The sequence below is a fragment of the Gymnoscopelus braueri genome, assembly GCF_963280865.1.
Source record: "Gymnoscopelus braueri genome assembly, chromosome: 6".
NCBI classification, from domain to species: domain Eukaryota; kingdom Metazoa; phylum Chordata; class Actinopteri; order Myctophiformes; family Myctophidae; genus Gymnoscopelus; species Gymnoscopelus braueri.
In genome coordinates, this window is record NC_137607.1 from 27,335,765 (window position 1) to 27,362,650 (window position 26,886).

The 26,886-nt window shown below is 44.1% G+C and overlaps 1 protein-coding gene across 1 annotated transcript in view; it reads left to right on the top strand.

Annotated features, from left to right (window-relative positions):
* adamts10 (ADAM metallopeptidase with thrombospondin type 1 motif, 10) overlaps positions 1-26,886 on the top strand; it is a 75,422-nt gene that overhangs the window by 3,444 nt on the left and 45,092 nt on the right. Inside the window, exons 2-6 of the mRNA XM_080430056.1 lie at positions 4,348-4,861; positions 14,609-14,736; positions 15,140-15,349; positions 24,801-24,960; positions 25,437-25,639. Coding sequence (XP_080286182.1) covers positions 4,768-4,861; positions 14,609-14,736; positions 15,140-15,349; positions 24,801-24,960; positions 25,437-25,639 — 795 coding nt within the window. The 5' untranslated portion in view covers positions 4,348-4,767. The remainder of the gene's footprint in view (positions 1-4,347; positions 4,862-14,608; positions 14,737-15,139; positions 15,350-24,800; positions 24,961-25,436; positions 25,640-26,886) is intronic.

The window sequence follows — 26,886 nt, forward strand, 5'->3', positions numbered from 1 at the left end:
TGTGTGTGTGTGTGTGTGTGTGTGTGTGTGTGTGTGTGTGTGTGTGTGTGTGTGTGTGTGTGTGTGTGTGTGGTGTGTGTGTGTGTGTGTGTGAGAGAGAGAGAGAGAGAGAGAGAGAGAGAGAGAGAGAGAGAGAGGAGAGAGAGAGAGGAGAGAGAGAGAGAGAGAGAGAGAGAGAGAGAGAGAGAGAGAGAGAGAGAGAGAGAGAGAGAGAGAGAGAGAGAGAGAGAGAGAAGCAGAGGGACATGTGAGAGCTAGAGTCTGTATGGTGTTAGAATCTCAGCGAGGGACACTTAGCATCTGTTCATCTGTTCACCCCGCTCAGACATTACATTGAGCCGGTCATATGGCTTTGATTAGTGTGCTAGTTTTCTGCTAGCTAGACTCTCTTGGGCAACAGTTAAAGACAAGAACAGTGCAGATAGCTATAGTCTGTAAAAGAAGAGGAAAAACTACAACACAACTCACACAGCCACCATAAAAGCACTTGTCACCAGTACATGATACAGTACCGAGTAAAGGGTGTGCTTCTGGGGCCAGAGCCTTGATTAGAACTTTGGACCACCCTAAAATTCCCGCCTACTGAGCCCTCCAACTTCTCTCTCTCTTTTTCTCTTCCTCTGTTAACAGCCACTGCTGTCGTCTCCTCTGTATTTTTGCAAATTATGAGTGCATTGAGATCGTGTTGCCCGTCTGCTGCTCCCTCCGCTTGCTCACTTGGCCGTGTGACTAGTCCACAACTATACAATGCATGTCCGTGGCTATCAGAGGTACTCATCCAACCAAAATACGGTGGAATCAGTCACATCACATTGAACAAGCCTGGCGGACGGGCTAGATTAGAAGCGTTATTCCTTTATTTAAGTTATGGAGCCCAGAGGAGAGATTCTGTACAACACGGCATGGAAGACGTACAAGACAATCACTCCTGAAAGGCGAGCTCTTAATTCGGCTATATATTATTGCGCTTTATAATCAGGCAATAATTTACTAAGAAAGCTGCGCTGCCGCATAGGAGGGGATACCACAAATCTTTTTGAGCCGCCTTGTTTTAAAAGCAGCCAGGACCATTGTAGGGGGTCCAATCATGTGGGTTTTGTTTAACTAAACAAGATGAGAGCACATCGTAATGAAAAGCATTTGATATCAAGCTGCAAGTTTAATAACCCCACAATAAATTGCGACTCGAGCAAAAGTAATGAAAATAGAAGAGAGTTTGGCTGCGCAGGAAATGACTGGAAGCAGGCCTGAGGGGGAGCGAGAGAGAGGGGGTGAGGCAGAGAGAGGGAGAGAGGGAGGGAGGGAGGGCAAGAGGTTTACAGTTGCTCCAGATTTTTAGGAAGGCTACAGTACAAAGACCCCTCAGTGTTTGAGCTGCTTCTTCCAGTACTGCACACTCCCAGTGTCGCTGTGGAACACAGGGAAATGAGACCATTACACAGTACAATCCTCAGTGTTCATTTAACTCTGAGAGTATTACAAATGTAACCAGATGGACCTGTAATGGTGATTTTGGATACATTTGTACAGTATATATAGACGAATCCACAGACGCGCTGCCTGTAGCTGCCTGTAGGCGGCCATTGCTGCGGTGTCGCGTCCACGGAGCGTTGACACCGCAGCAATGGCTGCGCGCAGGGCAGCGCTCCGTGGATTCGTGTATACTCTGAGTAACAAATGGATGAATTAAGATTTGACTGTGTTGACGTACACCTTCAACACGCGCGCACACGCACACGCACACGCACACGCACACGCACACGCACACACACACACACACACACACACACACACACACACACACACAGATGCTCTCAGCATCCAGCTACCTCAAATTGATCTTGGAGGTATATGACAGGTCACACCAAGCCCCCAGAGCCGTGGTAGAACAGTTGAAGCGGCCGTCGCCAGGTGGTCAATCTGAGAATGCAATACTTCCGCATTTGAAATGCTACTGCGCGTGCATCTACAGTTTGTGCGCCTGCTCAGGACCCAATATTGGTACTTCTGGCAGACTCTATGGCATAGACCCAATGGACCCAATTTTGTACTTCCGGCAGACTTCCTGGTGCTTCAAACGCCACTGAGCAACTTTCATTGAAATTAATAGCTGGGGGCGGGGCAGTCCACCCTCTAGCTCCATAAAGAACCTCTCACTCCGCTATACAGCTCCGAGATGAGGTTCTATGTCGTTCTCATACAGGATCGGGCGAACGTCCGCCAAGGCTCCGCTGTTTACCCTTTTGTATACATCGTATCCCAAAACTAATGGTAGATTCCAAACCACACGGATGTTTAAGGTTTGGTTCGGAGCATAATATTTTAGGTCCGGAGCGAAACTACCCGTTTAAATCGCTTATTTAGTCAGCCTGTGGCCATGTTTCCCATTCAACCCGGAAAACCCCCCTACGTCCGCTGCCAGTACTGCTCCCGGTTTGGCTACAATGGGAAACATGGCCACAGGCTGACTAAATAAGCGATTTAAACGGGTAGTTTCGCTCCGGACCTAAAATATTATGCTCCGAACCAAACCTTAAACATCCGTGCGGTTTGGAATCTACCTTTAGTTTTTCGATACGATGTATACAAAAGGGTAAACAGCGGAGCCTTGGCGGACGTTCGCCCAATCCTGGATGAGAACGACATAGAAGAACCTCATCTCGGAGCTGTATAGCGGAGTGAGAGGTTCTTTATGGAGCTATCCACCCTCTAGATATATTATAACTCCATGGGTCATACTGACTGAAAGGTGAATGTTCACGTGACACAAATTAGTTTGTCATTTTGCTGTCTGGCTAATGCTACTGTGGGTCATGCTATGATGATCTTACACATACGTGACAACAAGTGTAGTTACACTGAAAAGGCTGTTCAAAGCATACACAGAAGATGTGTGTTTTCTCCAATGCATCTATTTATACTTGGACTCAAAGTCATGTCTCTCTCTCACGCACGCACGCACGCACGCACGCACGCACGCACGCACGCACGCACGCACGCACGCACGCACGCACGCACGCACACACACACACACACACACACACACACACACACACACACACACACACACACACACACACACACACACACACACACACACACACACACACACACACACACACACACACACACACACACTCATAGTAACTCCTCCACTCTCTGTCAGTGTTAACATTTTAGAATGGCTCTCCCAGCTGGCCCAAACACCAAACACTCCGCTGCCTCTCTCTCTCTTTCGTTCCCCTGGGGCTTTGCACTGTTTTTTTTTTGTTTTTTTTCAACCTCATTTTTTCTTTTCAGTAGGCAACTTGTTCCCCTGCTCTCGTCACCAAAAGGTTTCCCATCTGCTTCCGATTACCTTTGGCTGCAGTTGGTTAGCCGCCAGCCATCTGGGCCAGTGTGGCGTCTCTCCTCGCTCTTCACTCCCCAGACAGCACTGAAGGAGGGATGAAGGGAGAGAGGGATAGACGTGTGTGTGTGTGTGTGTGTGTGTGTGTGTGTGTGTGTGTGTGTGTGTGTGTGTGTGTGTGTGTGTGTGTGTGTGTGTGTGTGTGTGTGGAGGGGGTAGAATGAGAGGGCAGAGTTGCTGGGAATGAGGGTATCAAAGGTTTAGATAGCTGACTCTGCAGTCCGTAGCTAGCCAGGAAACTGAAGGAAGCAACTAAAAATCATCTTTCATCTCAGTAGTTGCACAGTGTTTTTATGTGCTCTTGAGTGGTAATCATGCTGCATTTATCTTACAGCCATTCAGTCGTATAGTCAGCAAGCTTAGCCAGACAGTTTGTTTCTGAGCCATGCGGTCAGCCAGTCAGCCAGCCAGCCAGCCAGCCAGCCAGCTAGCAAGTCAGTCATCCATGCAAACAACTAACACTGTCAGCCAGTGTAACTGGCTGACCCCAATACCCTCTGACAGAGCACGTACCTCAAGCCCCCTTTGGGTTTTAAGCGCAGCTTTTTACAAGATCAATGACATCCTTTCTGCTTCAAGTCTTTTCCGGTGGACGAAAAGTAAAAAAGAGAGGGGGGCCCCCTAGGTTGGGACCTGCCTAGTTCTCCCTGGCTATCAGTGTGTGTAAGGCAGGGGGTTTGTCCTCGACAGAAGCCATGATTGATTATCAGTATGAAAAGCATGGATGTGGGTGTCCCTTCATTGGCCATTGACTCCAGACCAGAGACATTTATCTTGTCAGAGGACAACCACTTGGGTCAGGGGGATCTCATGCTCTCTGTCTTTCTCTGTCTCACTGTTGCTGTTGTTCTTTCACTACACACAGGGTTGCAACACTACGTTTATCACTCTTTCTCACTCCTTCTTTGCCTCTTTTTCATTCTGTTTCTCTTCTACAGGGCCACAGAGATCAGATCTCCCACCGGCAGTGCTGAATCAAATAGAAGGCTGCCCCCGTCTTCCCTCGTCAGGACTTTGGTGGGACTCTCCAATCAGACCAAAAGGATATACTACTGACTAGCTCATACTGTAACACAAGCCGTTTAGTGTCATTCTCTACAACCCCGGAGTGACACTGCTTTTGTGTGTGACAGTGAATGAGAGAAATATGCTAAGAGAGTAAGAGAGAGAGACACAGACAGAGGAAGAATAAAGAGAAGAGTACCCCGTTCCTTCCAGTTGCAGCGATGGCCCGACAGAGTGCTGTGCTGTCTCACTGGTAGGCGAGGGGGCGTCCCACAGGGCTGGAGAAATGTTGGCACAGAGGCCCGGGGACCACTGCGCTGAATCTCGTTACTATAGCAACTACTGTAGTAACCATGGAAACGCTATGGAGGACCCTGGCCTGCACAGTCGTCATCGCCACGGTTGCCGCCAAGGTCGCAGATGGTCACAGAGCTGAGGAGTCACAAGGTGAGAGGAGGGCTCCGCTCCTTAGCTGTTTTGAGACCCTCGGACACATTTTCCATTATATCTAACCTTAACCACTTAAACCCTGTATACTTAGTTGACCAGGGTCCCCCAGGACTCTATACCATTGGTTCTCAAAGTGAGGTCCGGGAACCCCCAGGGGTCCTTGGAGGGGTACCAGGGGGTCCCCAGCAAAATGTGTTAATAATAGTGTCACAATTATTTTAACCACTTTAATCATATTTTATAGTTTGGCTATTCAAAAATAGCAGATATACAAGCTCATAGCGCGGCACAGAGTACCGTGCAATGAGCTTGTAGATCTGCTATTTCTTTTTAAATCGTGAAAACGTGTGCAAATCTTTGAATATATATATATTTTTTTAAAGCGAACATTTGTGACTCAAATCTTTGCTTCTAGGGGCCCCTGGAACAAAATATTTTGAGATGGGGGTCCACGGACAAATACATATCATTTTGGGGGTCCTTGACATGAAGAAGTTTGAGAATCACTGCTCTATACTAGGTCTGCTCCTTTTTTCCCTGTACACCAAATCTCTTTGCTGAAAATAGCTGCTCACAACATGTGAGCATGTCGTAGCTGCTATTTCTGTCGCATGTTTGCCCCAAAATAGGAACGCTAGGGTTCATGTGGTTAATGGGATTTGGTTGACCCTAACCCTAACCATTATTACAAGCAAACAGTTCATGTTCACAGTTTCTTTTGGCCGAATGGTGGATGTTGGATCTTTTGTGTTTGTAATGTTGCAGACCTAGCTTTGAATTAAAGTCCCCAATCTGTAACTTGTATATCCTAACTGGGATTTGAACCTCTCCCGCATTGAGAGAGACCAAACATCTACAACTCCGTCAAGACACAATCCCCGCTTGGTCAGGGGATATTTTGCGCTCATGAACACCAGGGTCTACAGTTTTCAATAGAAGAGTAGGGAGACCACCTCCAACCACTGCAGATGTGATAGTTATATTTAGTTAGGGAATTTTAGCAAAATATTTGGACCATCTGTGAAAAAATTTACTACCAATAGCTTTCTTCACCAATGTGTTCTTATAGGTGTCTAGAATCACCTCTCAAAAAGTGCAACCCCAAATCCTCGTGGAAAATCCTGGAGAGCCAATCAAAGTTAAGGAGCCCAGAGGGCTTGGGTGAAAAATATGAAAAGAAATAAAAGTCTTGTGAGGTGTCCAACTAGGGGTTTTCAGGGGTGCTGAATCCATTCCAACCATTATTTTTGAGTAAAAATGTCTCCCTGGCCATCTAATATTGGTATATTGGTTATTGTTAGTGTATAATCAGTGTATAATCAATGGTAGGGGATTGGGGTGTTGTTGAATTGATTCTATTTTGAAAAAAATAAAAAAATAAGAAAATATTGCTAAACACTTGATAAGAGTGTACACCTACTGTGCACATGCTCAGTGGGATACACTGTCTGCATGTGGGGAAGGAGAGGGGGTGTGGCATCCTGGCAAATATGTCTGGACGATTTTAAGGTACGGTAGTTTATCTACTTTTTGGCATTTATTTTCCTCTGCTGGCAAAACTTTTGATTACTGTGAATTTAGATGTCAATTTTCTCTAGCCTATTGCTTACATTGAACAATCATTAGTTAAACAATCATGACACTTGTCTTTTAGTAGACAACATGGAAGAGGATTCTGTAGCTTGTGGCTTAAGGTGCTTCATCTGTGGTGGTCCTGAGACTGAGATTCAAAAGCTCTCAAAAGTCACCCAAAAAGGCTATGCACAGATGTTGTCTTATTCTGAGAGTGTGGATGATGCAGCATTAATCAGAAGACTACATGAGGACTGGAAAAACTGAGATGACCCCAAACTAAGATACCATTTGGAATGCAAAACCGAGCTATACAGTCGTGCAAGAGGTATATCCACTGGAAATCGTACGTTTTTTTCAATGTAATGAAAGTTGCCACTTGCAGATTTCAATCCTATTCTATGTTGTGAGTGACATCATAATTTAATAAAAACTTTAAACATAATCTATTCTTTAGAGCAAGATGAGCAAGACCAACGGCCAGACAGGAAGAAAAGACGCAGGGCATTGTCTGGGTCAAGTAGTTCAAGTGCTAGCTGGCACACTTGATCTACCATAATACTTGCATCCTTTGCAATGAAGGTATCAATGCTGGCACATTGAAAAGAAACCCTGGTAAGTCTTTTGTATGTAAGATTCAAATGAATTTTGATAATTGTTTTTCTTGCTCCTCATTGTAGGCTTCCACTCAAAGTAGAATAATTTAATCATGCACATACTGTATGTGGCTACCTTTTATCCAGACAGAGCTCGGCAGTTGTATCGTGCACCTGATAATGTCTACCAGGACCAACTGAAAAGGAGTTTGATGCAGAAAGCAAAGCGACGAGGTGATGACTGGGGACGTGAAGTCGCTGGTCGCCTGTCTGGTATTATAGATTTGGTGGCAGAAGAGGCAGTATATCATATTCGATGAAGAAGAGACTTTGAGAACCCTGTTACAAAGTCTAAGGTAACATTATATGGATACGCAATACAGCTGTACAATACAACTCACATTTCTTATCCTTTATTAGTCCCCCTCATTCCTGGACCCATATCAATCTTGCAGAATAAATTATTTTGAAATCAAAAGTTTCACCATTAGAAATTATATTTCTTCCCTCAGGATAAGAAATGTGAGTTGTATTGTACAGCTGTATTGTGTATCCATATAATGTTACCTCAGACTTTGTAACAGGGTTCTCAAAGTCTCTTCTGCATCGAATATGATATACTGCCTCTTCTGCCACCAGGCGACCAGCAACTTCAAGTCCCCAGTCATCACCTCGTCGCTTTGCTCTCTGCATCAAACTCCTTTCAGTTGGTCCTGGTAGACATTATCAGGTGCACGATACAACTGCCGAGCTCTGTCTGGATAAAAGGTAGCCACATACAGTATGTGCATGATTAAATTATTCTACTTTGAGTGGAAGCCTACAATGAGGAGCAAGAAAAACAATTATCAAAATTCATTTGAATCTTACATACAAAAGACTTACCAGGGTTTCTTTTCAATGTGCCAGCATTGATACCTTCATTGCAAAGGATGCAAGTATTATGGTAGATCAAGTGTGCCAGCTAGCACTTGAACTACTTGACCCAGACAATGCCCTGCGTCTTTTCTCCTGTCTGGCCGTTGGTCTTGCTCATCTTGCTCTAAAGAATAGATTATGTTTAAAGTTTTTATTAAATTATGATGTAACTCACAACATAGAATAGGATTGAAATCTGCAAGTGGCAACTTTCATCACATTGAAAAAAACGTACGATTTCCAGTGGATATACCTCTTGCACGACTGTATAGCTCGGTTTTGCATTCCAAATGGTATCTTAGTTTGGGGTCATCTCAGTTTTTCCAGTCCTCATGTAGTCTTCTGATTAATGCTGCATCATCCACACTCTCAGAATAAGACAACATCTGTGCATAGCCTTTTTGGGTGACTTTTGAGAGCTTTTGAATCTCAGTCTCAGGACCACCACAGATGAAGCACCTTAAGCCACAAGCTACAGAATCCTCTTCCATGTTGTCTACTAAAAGACAAGTGTCATGATTGTTTAACTAATGATTGTTCAATGTAAGCAATAGGCTAGAGAAAATTGACATCTAAATTCACAGTAATCAAAAGTTTTGCCAGCAGAGGAAAATAAATGCCAAAAAGTAGATAAACTACCGTACCTTAAAATCGTCCAGACATATTTGCCAGGATGCAACACTCCCGCTCCTTCCCCACATGCAGACAGTGTATCCCACTGAGCATGTGCACAGTAGGTGTACACTCTTATCAAGTGTTTAGCAATATTTTCTTATTTTATTTTTCAAAATAGAATCAATTCAACAACACCCCAATCCCCTACCATTGATTATACACTGATTATACACTAACAATAACCAATATACCAATATTAGATGGCCAGTGAGACATTTTTACTCAAAAATAATGGTTGGAATGGATTCAGCACCCCTGAAAACCCCTAGTTAGACACCTCACAAGACTTTTATTTATTTTCATATTTTTCACCCAAGCCCTCTGGGCTCCTTAACTTTGATTGGCTCTCCAGGATTTTCCACGAGGATTTGGGGTTGCACTTTTTGAGAGGTGATTCTAGACACCTATAAGAACACATTGGTGAAGAAAGCTATTGGTAGTAAATTTTTTCACAGATGGTCCAAATATTTTGCTAAAATTCCCTAACTAATTGTATTATTAACATACTATACCATACAGAGAGCTGAGTACACCAGAGAGAGTGATGTGCGCTGTGGAAAGTTGATCGGATCTTGTCTGTATCTATAGATCCACAATTCTCTATCTGGGTGTCTTTGTGTCCCTTTTATGCCCATATACTGTACTTGAGGTCGGGGCCGCTACGCGGCCCTCACACGTATGTTGCACCGCTGATCCAACCAATATGTCTGAGTCATAGTTTCGGGGCTTTGTTAGAGTACCCGTTGTACCCTTCTGTCTTTGTCACTTTTGTTGAATTGGAATGCCCATATATGGGCATATTGGTTGAATCGGTTCTGGACAACTGGATATCCGAACTACTCGACGGTGGGCACCGCACTCCCTCGAGTCCTTGCCGCAGGGTTGCGCAGGGTAGCCCCATACAGTATATGCACATGACCATATATGGCCATAGCGGTCGGATCTGTGGCTCTGGATCTGTCAGTCCTTGTCCCTTTTATGCCCATATATGGAGATCGCTGATGTAATCTGTATATGCCTATATATGGGAATGCCCCCTTTTGCGCCCATATATGTACAGTAGCTGACTGATTTGTTTGAGTCTGATGCCATGACGACATATTGAGGTTAGACAACACACTGAGTCATAGTGACATGAGTGTGACGACGTGGTCCACCGGCCTGCCCACCAGCCGGTCCTCCCTTAAGCCAATTTTAATATAAGAAAGATGGAGATCTCTGTATCTGTCTGTCTGTCTGTCTGTCTGTCTGTCTGTCCGATTGCAGCTTTAAACTCTTGTATAAAACTTCAACACAAATGTTAAATTATGTTCTTATTTGTACTTACAGTATAATGCACTGTATAAGTACGCATAGGATATTTTCCAGAAGCGTCAGAGACCTGACTGAGGGAACCTAAATGAGTCATTGGCTTATTTCTGATTCTTCATTTGGGAAAGTTCTAAAGCCCCTACTACTCTGCTCTACAGTTTGAAAGAATACCACATCTGTTTTATCTAACATTAATTGGTATCGGTGAGCATATACTGTATACAGTACGTTTGATTAAATCTATCCAAATGTGCAGTGTACTACTGTAGCTTCTATAAGTGCTTTAGCAAAATGTCCACATGCCGGTGCCAAAAATGGGCGATCTACAAGTTCACCACGCTTTGCACTGCGAGTCTGCAACGCTTTGTGAGCTTGTAGATAGGCTATTTTCGGCGGGTGACACCATCCTATGATGGATGGAGCATAAATCAGGCTTTAGCTACATTGGTTACACACCACAACGTCGCAGCTCACTGTCCTGCTCTCTGACCTATCTTTCTGTTTGACTGACTGAGCCACACTCCAGCCCGCCGTGTCTCGTCTGCTGAACTTGAACCCTGCTTTCACAAATCACGCTCTGTGCCTGAGACACGCGCCCGCCTGCCTGCCCGCCCACCTCTCTTCTCCCCGTCTCTCTCTCTCTCACACACACACACACACACACACACACACACACACACACACACACACACACACTGTAGCTGGACAGGCTGAAACCCCTAAAGGTACAGACATAAATACACCGAGTGTCCAAGACTTGTCATCCAGAACAAGGCTGTGATTGTGTATTTCCTAAACTTAACCTCTGACCCCTTCTAGTCATCTGTTTCCAATAGTCTGCTACTCTGCTTCCTTTAAACCCCACCACAGGGCCCTCCCGTCAGGCTCACAAATCCCCTACAGAGGGCCGCATTTACACAGGTACAACCAGTGATTTCTAACCTTTCTACAGTACAGGTCTGATCTCACTACACAGTAAGATCCCAGTGTTGATCTAACTCTGAGCGTGTACATATGTAACCAAATGGATCCTTACAGTTCCATTTGGTTCTATTTGTATAAGCTCAGAGTTATAAATAGATAAATGAACACTGAGGATTTGACTGTGTACTGTCTAAACAGGGAAAAGTGAGATCAAATTACATTTCAGATGTATAGCTACAAAGAGATCAGACCTTGATGAATATATAGCCCAGCTTATATATGCAACAGTTCAATATGACCGTGTTTGGGCTGTTTTTCTGTAGGCTAGTCCATTGAATGGCCAGTCGCACTGAATAGATGCAACAAAACCTGTTTGGTAACTAGATGTGAGTGCAATATTCCGTGCTATCAAGTAGCAACTGGCTGACTGCACAAGTAAAGAACTGAGCCTGTGTCAAGTTGGACCAAGTTTTTTGCTGCCTTTGTCTCTCTCTCTCTCTCTCTCTCTCTCTCTCTCTCTCTCTCTCTCTCTCTCTCTCTCTCTCTATCTCTCTCTCTCTCTCACTCTGTCTCTGCTCTCAAGTTGACTACTATCCAAGCCTGCGTTATCTTGCCACAAATGGTAACCCCTTTAAGTCATTTTAGATTAAAAGACTCAAAAACAGCAAATGAAATAATGGGAAAATTGCTAAGAGCATGAAATCCCTCTTGAGTGTTTGCTGGTCCACTTCATGTCCAGCTGTGTGCAGTATATTTGGCTAATGTCTGCATGTTTATTTAAAAAGAGCGAGAGGACAAATATGCAGACATGCCGTAGTTTGGTCTTTTTTTTCTCTCTCTCTCTCTCTCTCTCTCTCTCTCTCTCTCTCTCTCTCTCTCTCTCTTGCTCTCCTTTCTCTCGCTCTGCTTTGAAATAACACAATAATGAGGTAAGCCATCAAGGCCATGGCATTAAGTCATTTACTTTTACAGTATGTGTGTTGTTGCATTGGACTGAGGACTGAGTGCTATATATATATATATATATATATATATATATATATATATATATATATATATATATATATATATATATATATATATATATATATATATATCTTTGCTCGGCTGCAGCGCGGCCTCATAACTTAGGAAGTCAATTGTCCTGGTCATGATGGACAGACAGAGAATCAGTCTTTCCTTGTCCCTGTAATGACAGGCTTGCTGGCAGGCACACATGCCTCTGTGGAGACTTATGAGCAGGGGGAACTGCTGACAGGGCCCTATGGCGCTACATGCAGGCAGTCCTTCAACAGAGATGGACCTAGTATATGGGAGCCAGCTATGGATGAGAGCTCTGCTCTGCTCAGCTGGCCCATTCAGCCCCTCTGCCTTCACTGTTCCTCTGAGCTGCCCAGACTGAAGACAGCTGTGGCACATCTGGGGAGAAAGAGAGAGAGAGAGAGAGAGAGAGAGAGAGAGAGAGAGAGAGAGAGAGAGAGAGAGAGAGAGAGAGAGAGAGAGAGAGAGAGAGTCAAGAAAGAGAGAGAGAGACAGAGAGAGAGAGAGAGAGAGAGAGAGAGAGAGAGAGAGACAAAGGAATTATGGAAGGAGTATGGAGGAAAACAGCCCTTAAGAAAGCAGCAGTGAAAAGGGCCTCTGTTTTCATTTCCCACTCTTTTTTTCATGAAGGACCTAATTAAAGGTTCCTCTCTTCTAAAACACTAAAATAAATGGAACCTCGGGTAATGCTTAATGATGGTTATTTTCTAAAAAGGTGAGCCTTGCTCCCTCTGCGACCCCCCCCCCCCCCTTCTCTCGCTCACTTTATAGCAAATCATAATGATGATAAATTGTTCCTCCTCTCTCTTGGTCATTAGTTCAGAAGAAGTAGAGCTGTGCTCTGGCTTTAGGTGCCATGTAGAGAGGTGGGTCTGAGATGGAGGCTGGGAGGCACAGTTTTCCATCCATTGTATTCCCACAGTTTTTGCTTGGTGATAACAGAAGCCCAGGGTGAAGCCCTAAAAGATGGGTGGGCACTCATCCAGCCCCGGGTGGCACGCATGGAATCATTTTTATCTGTACAGGGGCTACTGTACTGTTTTACTGTACTGTGCTGTACTGTACTGTATGTGACCTTGTTGGTCAGATTGGGAGGGCCCACTGTTAAATTTATCCACTGTTTTCCGCCGTTCTGTATTTGCTTTGAAGTCTGTTCAACTTGGAATGCTGACTCAGCCATGAGTGATGATGGCAAGCGAGGGGCTGGGTGCACCATTGTTTTATTTGTGCACCCACAACATTGTTTAGCAGTCAGGGCATGACACAATCGTGAACATTTATGTGGAATACATTACCCTCTCATGTCTGTACTACCCTGATGGAAACCATGCTGAATAAATTCACAATAATGTGTTCGTCTAATAATTTAGCTACAGAAATATAACTGTAGTGAGATCGATCAGCAAAGTGTTTTTATTTGCTACCAGTAACAAGGTAGAGTCAGTAGTCCTTGCCAGTTATCCATAGGTTTATGGTTTCCACCGTTGAAGAGACAAGGCGGAGCATATATAACAAAAGTGTGTTATCTTAATTCATGGTGGGTATAGAAGGGGCCAGGCCAGAATTGAGGCATGTGGGGGGAAGGAGGAGAGAGTGAGAGGAAGGGATGAGAGCAAGGAGGAAGGGAGGTAAAAAAGGGAGGAAGGGATGGATGGAGGGAGGGAGGCCTTATGAAAGCAGTCAGTGGTGAAGCTCACTGGCGGTGCCAGGCCACACTCATTAGTCTACTAGGCTTATCAGGTTGCCCTGTCTGGCTGCATTACATCTAAGCTGGCAGGCAGGAGTAATTAGAGAGTAATGGATTACACATATCATTTTGGTGGAAAAAGATTTTTAGACATACATTTACTTTTCACACATTTTCGTCACATTTTTGCTAATCTCACAAAGTTGCTTTTGGGGCGGAATAGAGTTTTTGTGTGTGGGGTCTAATTAACTGCTTCTAAGTGGTGGAGGGGTACTTTATTAGAAGGTTCCCTGGCATAGCTCTCTCCATCTGTCTCTCTGCAGGAGATCCTCTCCTACCTCAAACGCTAGCACATTTTATGACAATACCACACTTAATGTGCTTCAAATTGTGAGGGCTGGTTGAAAATGTCTTAGTCTTACTCTTACTCTGGTCACATAAGAGTAGTGTAGAAGAATTTTCCTGGAGGATGTGAGAGATAGGTCTAGGAGAGAGGGGGGTTTGTAATGGTACTTACTGTTTATTTAAGCCAGACTTAGCTGTATACAGAGCAGTTCCCTGGTGCAGAGCTCTCCAAAGCTGTGGAAGGGAACTTTAATCTCTAGCTGTTTACCCGGTGTGGGGAGGGGCTGCTTGTCCTCTAAACAAGGCTAAAGGTTCAGTGAAAACTGCACTCATTTACCGGTGACCTTTCCCTGTTAGTTAGCTGTAGCTGGCTGTTTGGAGCTCCGTGTATTTGGACAATAAATCTCAACCAGGCCCTGGCGCAGTCTGGGAGAGACAGGAAGTATACAGTTTCAGTGAAACCATGGCAACGGCCCTTTGGCCTCATGGAAAAGGGGGGCTATGGACTGAAAAGTCCTCAATATACTCACTCCCATTCAGTGAATTCTTTTCTTTACACACTGTAATTAGCACTCAAATGTTTGCCTTAGTATGTGTGATCAAAGTACATTTTCAAAAGTTATGAAAAAAATATATATATTCTGTGATTTTGATCTCAAGTCTTCTTCTCTCTAGCTGTGTTCCTGTCCAGTCTAGACCATTATGAGATTGCCATCCCAGTGCGGGTGGGACCTGAGGGCGAAACCCTGGACCCTGGACACCGACGAATGCGCCGTAGCACAGAGGACAAGCCTGCAGACACTGTAATGAATTGTACACTTCAAAATCAATTGATTGCGTGTAAAGTTGATTCTGACTCTGTGTGTGTGTGTGTGAGCATGTGTGCGTGTGTGCGTGTGTGCGTGTGCGTGTGTGTGCGAGCGGGCGTGCGTGTTTGTATCCCTGTTCTCTTGTATCACTATCCTTCTGGCTTCTCTCTGAGCAGTGCAGGATAATGGCACCGCTCAGAGCTTTTCCTTTCTCTTTCATTTTGCCTTTTTTTATAGGGAGAGGCTGAGTGTAACTGCAATTCTGACTCAGACCGCCCCGCATATAAATAAACCTGGATTTATTTATTTATTTTTCAACCTGAGTGTAGAGCACTTAATACATTTGTGTAGTGCATTATAAAACAAATCTCCTATCTCTTCCAAAAAAATCCCTCAGCTCTTTTACCAGCTGTCAACGCCACGCACCAGCTTCCTGCTGAACCTGACGCTGCAGGGGGGACTGCTGTCCAGGCAGTTCCGGGTTGAGTACTGGCGGAGGGGTCGTCTGGCCTGGAGTCATCCCTACTCCCCTTACTGCCACTACGTGGGACACCTCCAGGACCAACCACACTCTAGCAGGGTGGCTCTCAGCAACTGTAATGGCCTGGTAAGACTGTAATTCTATGGCACTTTAAACCTCACCTCCACTGGAGTTCTGTGCAGCGTGTATGAGGTCTAGACCAATGGTTCTCAACCTTTTCAGGCCGCGACCCCCCCCAAATAATCATATTTGAACTGGGGACCCCCCACCCTGACAAGCATTCGAAATTGTAGGAATTGAGGCATTGTCCAAATAGCCGATCTACAAGCTCTCGTGTTGCTTTTTTTAAATATATATATTTTTGGGGGTTTTCTGCCTTTATTTGATAGTATACAGTAGACAAGAAATGGGTAGAGAGAGATGGGGAGTGACACGTAGCAAAGGTCGTCGGGATCGGGATTTGATCCCGCGACACTCTCTCAGGCTGCATTCTGTCAGGCTGCATTAGCAGCCTAGGTGCCCGGACCGCTACACCAGCCGTCCGGGCCAATTTTAGGCTCTTATATCATCTGGGGCCCCCCCCCCCCCAAAATCATGTGGGGACCCGGCCCCCACAGGTTGAGAACCACGGGTGTAGACAATGATGCAGTAACGTTCAAGTTTCCTCGAAAGCAACGCAGACATTTCGACAGCTGTGTGTGTGTGTGTGTGTGTGTGTGTGTGTGTGTGTGTGTGTGTGGGGGGGAGGTGGGGAGGTGGGGGGGGGTGTACCGCTGACACCATCTAAAATGTTTGGATTCAAATGACAGTGCTTTAGAACAGAAGGAAAGCATGAGGCACATGCACTGGCACATGAATTGTCCCGGAGTGCTGGTCAGCTCGCTGAGCTGTTAACATCCACAATTTAGCTTTAATCTCAACCCAAACACACCAGGAAGTTTCCATTACAGCAACGTGATATGCAGCAATTGCAACAGCTGGAGAAGAACACTCTCGCTCCTCCTAACTCATACCCTAGCATAAACCGTAGAAATAGAAACACATTTGAGCGGACGTTCCCATTCATAGCAGCCTTGTGCTTCCGTGTCAAACACGGGAGAGGTGTAAATCAGTCCATGGGGGCCTCCGAGACGCATTTGTTCCATACAAAATCGTTCTTTTGGTCATGGACTGAACGGTGTCCATAGCAATAAGCTTCTTCAGGTGTCTCCGCAAAGGTGGCTATGAATATGGACGTACAGTAGGGCGCTTATGACCTATCTTCTACTTTATGGCAATGGCTGTTTTCCTCAGGACCAATCAAAACGGTTCCCCATGGATCCCAGACAACAGATTATAGTATATTAGGATCAGTGTCACAGCTCTTGTTCTTCCCATAGAAGTGACCTCTCTGTTGTACTCTGAGCATTTCAACCACATAGCGTCCCTATTCTGGGTCGAAAATAGCAGATCTCCAAGCGTCACACAATGCAGCGACGCATTTGGGGACCAAATGGTTCAAAGATGTCAATATTAGTTAAAGATGATAATACACGAAACATGTAATGTAATGTAATTTCCACTACTATTTTGCTGTAGTGTCTTGTGTGTGTGGCACTCTTTCCTGAGCGTTTAAAGGTTTTCAGGCCAGGGAACTATTATTATTATTCTTTTCTTAAATATTTTGGGTTTTATTTTTATTTTTTTAATGCCTTTATTTTGAGAGGGATAGTGAAAGTAGGCTGACAGGAAATGGGGAGAGAGATGGGGGGTGACACGCGAGTCGAACCCGTGACACGCTGTCAGGCTGGCATTGCAGCCTAAGGTGCCTGGACCGTCACGCTACGTACGGCCCAGGCCATTTTGGGGCTTTTCTGCCCTTATTTGAGTACAGTACAGTGGTGACTGACAGGAAACGGAGGAAAGAGTCAGGGAGTGACACACTGCAAGGGTCCGCCAGCCGGGCTCGGCAATCGAACCCGCTGTCAGGCACCGTAACCACTTCGGCACCCCCCCAGGGTACCATTCTAATTTCTTAGTAAAACACCTGTTTAATTAGAGGATTATCAGGCCAGTCCCATCAGCAGCTGTTTCCTGTATTGGTCACTAACTCATAATGTCATCTCAGCATGCCACAGCAGAAAGCATGGGACGTGTTCATTGTCACCAGCAAGATCCACGTTTCGGGGGGGACGCAAAGATTTGATTGTATTCATAGTTACCGGTGTCCCTGTTCTTTATTCCTACCAAAGTGGCAGCTCCACATTAAGCAACTGTAAATACAGCTGAGAATTAGATATGTTCACAAGAGCGTTAAGAAGCTGCACACGTAATTACTGGTGGTCAGACTAGCATGAGTAAATTCAGCAGGGAATGGGCTGTGTGCCCAGGGGAGCGTCACTAATTTTATTATGGGATTAGGTGCACTTTGAAAGCTCGAGGCGGTGAGTCAAGGGGAAACACTCGCTCTGACCCCCAGAGACTGGGACCAGAAGATCTAAACAGAGGAAGTGTTACTGTATCTCTCTCTCTGTCTCTTTTTGCCTCTCTCTACCATTGTGTGTATGGTTGTGTGCATGCGTGCATTTTGTGTGAGAGTGCAGGAGTCCCGAACCCCTTAAAGATAGGTTCAGTCATCTCCCACAGAAGAATTGAACCCTTTGAGACCTGAGGCGATTCTTTAAAAAAAATCAAAATCCTAAAAAGAAAATTGGAAAAAAAAAATCATTTTTTCCCCAAGATTTTTCAAAAATAGCAGATCTACAAGCTCGTAGCGCGGCACTCGGTGCCGCGCTATGAGCTTGTATATCTGCTATTTTTGAATAGCCAAAGAAATCTAAAGTGACACAGATGCGTTCCAGGTCTTAAAGGGTTAAGTGACATTGAACTTAAGGGCCGTGTTTGTGGGACGCGTTTGACGGGACATTCTGAAGTCAGAGTGATATAATGATCATCTCACATAAAATGATCAGATTGTACATTTCCAACTCTCTCTCGCACTCAGTGACACATGATTTCATAGCTCCAAATACACTGCCCTTTGATTACAATGTGCCAGAAAACCCCTTTTTTCCACAAGTTTGTTTTGTCCATATTTCATGTACAGTAAAAGCATAACACCACATTTATCAAACTTTCACTGCTCGATCTCTAGGGATGATGCCACAAAACCAAACTGAGTCGATAGTTGTTGCAGAGGGCAGTCAATCCACACTTAAGATCCCATCTGAACCACGCTGCAAGAAGTGATTATGAAGTCTCGTAGTCTTCACCTGTCAGTTCCTTATCTATCACACTTGTAAGAGTCTAAGACCTCAGAAGGCCCCTGTTTCACCTCTGGTCTCCTACGCTGATTACGGCTCAGGGATTCTGAGTTAGTATTACTTTGTAGCGAGGGAGCCTGGCTGTATGAGCAATATACCGTTACACTCACACTGTGTAACAAACGTTTGTGTATCTTCTGTAGCCAACGTCTGATTTAAAGGACCATACCGGCTGGGGGGTCTGGCATGTTTAGCCGGGGTTATCCCTATGTTCCCCGGGTTCTATGTTCCCCGCTTACCAAAGGGGTAAGGGTTAGGGTTAGGGTTGGAAGCGGGGAACATAGAATCCGGGGCCCGTTTAGCCCATGCATTGACATTGATTAATGGTATACTTAACCTATATTCTATACCTGACCATTTCCCAAAGCATACCATAATCTTTTACGCCATGGCTCTGCAGGAGTCTAGTCGTCTATAAGAGGTTCTGTCTGTCTGTGGGTCTGTCTGCCTGGTTACATGTCATTGTTCCGACATGTCATTTGTTCCGACATTACTAACCCTATCCCTAACAATTCAATTCAATTCAATTCAAAGGGCTTTATTGGCATGAGAAAACATACGTTTACATTGCCAAAGCAGAAAGCATAATACAACAATACAGCAATACAATCAAAACAAAAAATAAGTACATTTGAAAGTCAGAATCTTCGATAGGTCAATTTCTATGTACCAAGATTACTGGGTGCAGGTATAGTGCCGGAATATACACAATGATTAGTCTTTAGGGTGGTTGTGTTCCGTTTGATATCCTTTTCCTATCACAGCAACTCACGAATCTTGCTGCTGTGTTTGCACATTGTTGTACTTCGCAGTAGTACCTAACCCTTCGCCCTAACCCTAACCCTAACCGCACGGGGAGGCCACGTAGTCGGAGTAGTGGGATGTCGGACTTATGAGCAGTCACCGTCTGCCTGTGTGTAATCTTGCTAATCGCTGGACCTATCAGCGCAAAATGTCTTGTGCACACTGTCAGTAGGCCCCAGAAGTACCTCCTGTAACGGGGCAGCCTGTGCCCTATAGACAATAACAGGACATCTTTGATGCATTGTTAACAACATAAGGACTGCAAAGGGTTTTAAACATGTTTATTTACTGAAACTGTGTGGAATTGTTTGATTGTGGTTCATCTGTTTCTCCTCTGCAGTGCTGGCAATCCTGTTGATTGGGAAAGTGCCAAGTGCTTTAGAGGAGGAGGGTTGTTCGTTTCATGGTTAAGATAAAAAATACTTTTTAAAGAGTTTGTGTATGAATTGGCTCCTGGAAATTCATTTGAAGTTGTTGGTAAAACCTTAAAGTAACTGTGTAGTTAACTCATAGGCCTTGTGTTAGCTTTATATGAGTTAATTTAATTACCAATAGCTAATTCTTGGTATGTCTCACTCCCTATAAAAGGGAGGAGGCAGGTAAAGAGTGTCTGTCGAGCACAGCGGTAGTAGCAGAGAGGAGCTGTTGATTTGAAATGGCGTCCGAGGGAGATGATGAGTTTGGTGATGATGAGGCTAACAATGATAGAAAGAGAAGGGGGGAAGAAGTAGTTAATTCAGGAAGTGATCAGGACGATATCTGTGTCATAGGAATGAGAGCAGAGGTAAAAAACTGATTTCTTTAGCAATCCGCGTGCAGTTGGGAAGTTTGTAGAGAAAAGAGTTGGTAGAGTTAAATCAGTGAGGGTAACTAGGAGCGGGGTATATATAGTTGAGTGTGACAGCCAGGAAACAGGGAGAGACGGGGAGAAACACGCAGCAAAGGTCGTCGGTCTTGGGAATCAAATCCGTGACTCGCCGCCAGGCTACATTAAAGCCTATGTGGTATCCGCCTTAACCACTAGGCCATTGGCGCCCACTGGGTAAACATTATTGACTGCAATGAACAGTCGTACAAGGCGATGAATATCTATGCATTTGGAGAGACCCCAGTACACACCTTTCCCGTGGGAGATGGGAGGAAAAAGACAAGGGGAGTAATAAGGTGAAGCCGAGCATATTTTGTAGTTTAGAAGGGGTATGTGAGGCTAAAAGGATGACAAGATATACTAGAGAAGGGGGGCGGAAGGATAATTATACCATGTCAGTATGATTGATATTTGAAGGGGAACTTCCTGAAAGAATCTATGCCAATTATGTGACGTATAGGGTGAGGACATACAAGAGAGGTCCGCTTAGATGTTATTGTTGCCTAGAATGTGGTCATGTTGCAGCAGTGTGTAGAGGAGCCAGGACATGGGGAAGGTGCAACGAGTAGGATTCTGTTACAAAAGAGCCAGCATACTGTATATACAGTACACTGCAATGGCAGTCATATGCAGGGTCAGCAGCACTGTGTCTGAAAAGAAGAAAGGCAGTAAACGTGAACAAGATCGGAGTGGAAAGAGGAGTGTCATATGCAGAGGCTGTGAAGAGAGTGGGTGAGAAAAAGGAAACTGTGGCAGGACAACATGGAATGGAGGTGGAAATGAAGGAAAAGGAGCAAAACATCTGTATGGACAATAGACGATTCCTGGCTTTTTTAGCCATGGGGATCAATTGTGCAGTAGAAATGCAGGGAAAATCCGAGAGGATAAAAATGGTGGTGGACGTGGACGCAGCAAGAAGATTCCTTGATATTGGGGATATAAGTGGTGAAGACCTGGACAACATTCTGAGGGAAGGGTTCGCACCAGCTCAGACCAGTGGGTCTGGGCATTAACAGAATGGGGTTTAGTAGGAGCACTTCGGGGAGACACTGTATACAGTATAGTGTGCACGGTGAAGAAGATATAAGTTCAGTAGGGGGCGATAATGCAGCGTATACGGATGCCAACCACCATAAAACCCCAAGAAGAAGAAGTTTCAGTCATTGGGCTGATGCACAGGTAACAGTCCTGAGGTAGAGCTGCCAGGGCCCTTCGCGGACGGGTATATCCTTTTAACAGTTTTTTGTCTGTTTGGGTATTGTTGCCTTCAAGTATATATTATTGGAAATGTTATTTTTGGCAATTTAGGGACCAGTCGAAATTTACATAAGGGGGGGCATGGAGGAAAATAGGGGAGGGTCATGCCTTTCTAATTTTGGTCCAAGGGAGGGTCAGCTAATTTTACTTTGAATCCAAGGGAGGGTCATGCAATTTTGAATTGATAAAATAGTCCGTTTTTTATATACCTTTTTAGTACAGCAGAACAGTGGTCAATGACCCCTCTCCATTTCAAAGGATACAAAGAATTCAAATCAAGTAACACCTTGTCTATTTAGAATCAATGACGGTCGTTAACAAGCCATCAACGCACAGCGAGTGTGAACGACCCAGTCAAATCTATTCAGCGTCTTAACGATGGTGGTTGAACAATTAAGCAAAACTTCAACAGGCGTTATTGGAGAGATGCATTATAAATAGGCCTACTATAACTGGATATTCATAATCATTTGAAGTAATTCTGTGCATGTGATTAATGTGGATCTATATGGACAGTTGTGTATAGATGCCTAGCTCCTCAAGTAAAACCAGAAGCATCAGGCCATAATTGATAGCCTAATTTGTTTTATGTAGGCTACAGTGTAGTTGTAGTCACTGTAGTTGATAATTAAAAGGGCAGAGTGACAAAAGTTTTAAACTACTGGTTACCAAATATTAAACTTTCTTCAATCTGACCAGGATTCAATGGGTTTCCCACATGTAAGATGAGAACACTATCCATTCTGCTACCACTACTACAGATACACTGTGCATTTAGCAAGACTGACTACACTACAGCAATGTTCTAATCAATGTGGAAAGCAAAACATTGGACATATCAGTTTTAAATGTCATGTTGTATTTGATGGGGAGGGTTAGGGGTGTCAAGAATTTCACAATACGATACATGATGTTGGGCATGATATCGATATGATATATTATTAATGTGCTTTTCTCATGTATCATCAACATTGGCCATCATCTTAAAAATAACGTTATAAAGCAAGTTAGAAACAATTACAAAGTGCTTTGTACACACAAATAAATACATTTGTGCAAGCTTAATGGAGAAGTGAAGTTCTCACTAACTATAAACCCATTGTTTCAGAGGACAGATAGACACTAATATAACAAATATAATATAAGACTGCATAACTATAAATTCCACAAACCTCATATTTTTGTCATCTGGACTTTACCAACCAAGTGCAGCCTAGTTATTTCCAACAGCTAAAAAAAATCTATAATACCAGATACAGTATAATACAATATTAGATTAGATGTAGGCCTATTTGAGAGTAGCCTGGTAAACCCTCCCTCCGGAAATCTCAATTCCATTTCATTTCAGGAGTGAGTCTGGCCTGATCCGCCTGTCTGCAATATTGGCTGTGCTGGAGTTGGGCGGGAGTAATACCGTTGACTGACAACCCCTTCAGCCAATGATAATTTTTCCCCTTCAGCCAATCAGCAGTTCACCAGTCTTAATGTGACGCGACGGGACTTTTGAGACAGCCATACCCAAAATGGGTTGCCTTTTTCGGGTACAATGGTGTCACTGCCCGCCCCTACCGGTTCTCTAATTATTATTTTTTAAATAGGCTTTGTCATGATTAATTGACCACATATATGAAGTTAAACAACTAAATTCTATCCAAACGATATCTTATAAGTAAATTCCGTGCCTCAAAATAGAAGTTAGAGAGCTTTTTGAAGTAAAAAAATAGCGGAGAATTGGCCGCACAAGAAAAAGATGGCTGCCGTTCGTGTTTTGGGCTCACTCGAACTCGCCACCTGATTGGCCAACGTAAGCTGTCAATCACAGAACAATGAGCGACGACGCTGATAGGCGCGGCCGTTTGGCATACACAGCCAATATTGCAGAGAGGCGGTTCATGCCAGACTCACTCCTGAAATGAAATGGAATTGAGATTTCCGGAGGGAGGGTTTACCAGGCTAATTTGAGAGTGCAGATGCATGTCACATTAACGAGCGTCAACGAGCATCAGCTGACACACAACACCTCCCCTCTGCAGTGCTTTAAACTGAAAGTGACTGGAGTCTGTTTCATTTCTCTCCAAAATACCTTGAATATGATGGAGGACATGATTAATAATTACTATGATTATGATAAGCTTTACATTTCATATCATACAGTAAAAACTCCTAACTTTCACCGGCAAAAAAAAAAAAGTGATTTTTTTTTTATTAAAAAAACAATTAAAAAAATATTACGATACAGTATGACATCATGACAATACCTATCATCACATTTTAATACCACGATAGGCTATATCGTGACACAATATATCGTGACACTTCTAGGCGGGGAGGGTTACTCTTTTTTTTGTAATCACTTGGGGAGGGTCATTGATTTTATTTTTTTGTCAAAGGGAGGGTCATGGCATTTTAGATCAGGGCACATACATTTCCTCCATGCCCCCCCTTATGTAAATTTCGACTGGTCCCTTATCGTTTCTGACTAGGTGCACTGTAAAATAGCTGCACGGGACTGTTGGTGTTTGGAGTTGAATAAAAATGCCAAAAGTGCATTCTTGGACTCTTGTCTACCTTTTTCGGAGCCTTAGCCATCGGCCAACTGTTATACCTCCAATAATGTCTTTTCACATTTGTTGTATACTTTGTGTAATATTTAATTAAAACTTTATAATGTTATTTAATGGGCCTGAAAGCCTGAAACCTTTCCCAAATGAACTCTAAAACTGTCCTAATCTCCTGTGTCTCTGTGTTAAACATACACGCACACTCCTCCGTGTTAAAACAGTGTGATGTAGTATGATAAGGGGTCTATAATACATGGCTGAAGCTGTGAATAGAAAATGACATGCATTAGCAGTGGTATGGCCCTTTAAGACAACATTATGAATTGTGCGCATTTTTGGCATTGTTGAAACTACGCTGTTAGTGTTTTCTTTCTTTCTTATTTTTTCATGTTTTAGCCCCTGTCTAGCTGTCCGTTTCTCCACCTGTCTATTAGCTGGATAACTCAAGCAGTTATGAACAGATTTGCACAACACGTGGTGGAGAGGTTGGTCCTGGCGCAAGGAAGAAGTGATCCTGATGATGTGATGCTGATTGGCCAAAAGGGGGCATGGTGGTGGGCATAGCCTGTCACAAAAATGTGCATAGCTTCTAAACAGATTAATATGACACCACAATACTTAAAAAACAAAGATGTATCATGTATCATGGCCAAAAGGGGGAATAACAATACCATAAAGACAAAGAATGAATGAATGGTGAATGTCTGTGATCTACTGAGCACATTTTCGAGTTTTTATTATTTGTATGCTGATGGCAAGGATTCTATTCTATTCTATTTCTGCAGCAGGGGGTGATCGTGGCGGGGGGAGAGGAGTATATTATTGAGCCCCTGGTCTCGCCAGAGAATCAGACCAAGACGGAGAGGGGGGAAGAGCGCCCCCATGTGGTTTACAAGAGGTCATCGCTTCGCCACCAGTACATGGACCAGTCCTGTGGAGTCATAGGTAGGGAGAGCGATATCCACATAGATAACACTGGTTTCCTTCACCACGGTTAAGAGACGGAGGTAGACTGGTGATACTTCAAAACTGCAAACTGGCTGGGACGATGACTGTTGAGGTCCCCTTGAGCAAGGCACTAAAACACCACTGCAGTAGCCAGCAGGCATGGTTGCGTCTAACTGTGTCTTTTAAACTAGTCAAGCTACTAAAAAAGAGTATAACTATGGTCGGCCTCATCATATTCATTTGTTATAGTGTGTTCATGCGATGCAAATAAATGTGCATTGAGGCACCAACCAAGGTATGGTTTCCTTGTTCATCATCAAAACACTTGACTGGCTAAACCAAATGCAAAAACATCAAAGAAAGCGTTTCGACTTCAATCTGAAGTTGTTCCAATTTGTACATTTGTACACTCTCTGAGTTAAATGAACACTCAGGATTTGACAGTGTAGAGTGTGTTTATATTTGGTCCTCAGATGAGAAGCCAGGGAAGGGCATGGCATGGTGGCAGCGCACTCTGAAGACGCCGCCGCATCAGGTGGCCCGGGGCCAGCTGCCCCTGAAGCGCTCAGTGAGTCGCGAGCGCTACGTGGAGACTCTGGTGGTGGCTGACAAGATGATGGTGGGCTATCATGGTCGCAGAGACATCGAGCAGTACATCCTGGCTGTCATGAATATTGTAAGTTTCACCACAAAAAGGAAGCATATACGATAGTATACTGTGCATTAACAAAATAATGTGCTATTTATATTTGCTGAAAATGGGAACGAATGTACACGGTCTCTAATGTTTACAATGTCTTACATTATTTGTGTCATTATTAACGTCCGAGGATCCAGAGTCTAACAAGACTGGGTCCAATAACGGCACATGGATCTTGGACATCATGTTCGACTGCCATTCACTTCCTTTTAGGCAAAAAGTATAAAACATATGTGGAAAAAGCTTTTGGAGGTAGATACTAAGTTAGCTGGCTGTGTGCACAAGAAATTTGGCATGTATCAGTCCAGCGGTTTGCAAGATTAGCTCCGGACAAACAGATAGACAGACAGGCAGACAGACAGACAGAGAGTCTGACACACGCACGCACGCACGCACGCACGCACGCACGCACGCACGCACGCACGCACGCACGCACGCACGCACGCACGCACGCACGCACGCACGCACGCACGCACGCACGCACGCACGCACGCACGCACGCACGCACACACACACACACACACACACACACACACACACACACACACCCACACATGCGCATTGTCTCTCTATACTGTAGACAGCTACACTGTAGCCTCCTGCAGAGCCAAGCCATAAAAATGGTGCGTATCTTAATAAATTATCGGATAATTACTCACTCCATACAAAGTTTCATGTTAAAACAAGTTGTCCCGACAAATGGTGTGAAACAAAGCAGCTCTCTACTGTGTTTTGGAGCCATACTGAGAGAGAGAGGGGATGTGTTGAAGGATGCAGATGATGTATTGCTTTTAGTGCTGCCTTCCCAAGTGCTCAAAGAGTTTTACTCCGTGAGAGGATACACATCATCCACCAACGAATTGTGGTGTGGTTACTTGGCTTACTTGCAAAACAAAGGAATGGCATGTGGTCAGCTCATAAACATTCGGAGGAGACTGGGTACAGACTTGTGGACATTGTTGGGGACAACAGGAATGTCTGCAGAAACACCAATAAGTTTCATTATAAGTCTCTTGCATGCAAATGCATTGATAAGAATGGCCATTAGTGAAATATGTCAGAGTTTGTACTTTTTTATTCTTTGAATATTTGAAAAGAGCCAATATATGAGATCACAACGCATTGCAACAGGTTGTCAGCTATTTTTGTAAAATAATTTGTGAAAAACATATTTTTTTGCCGAGCCGCTACGCAGCAACTATATCGCACCACCGATCCGACCG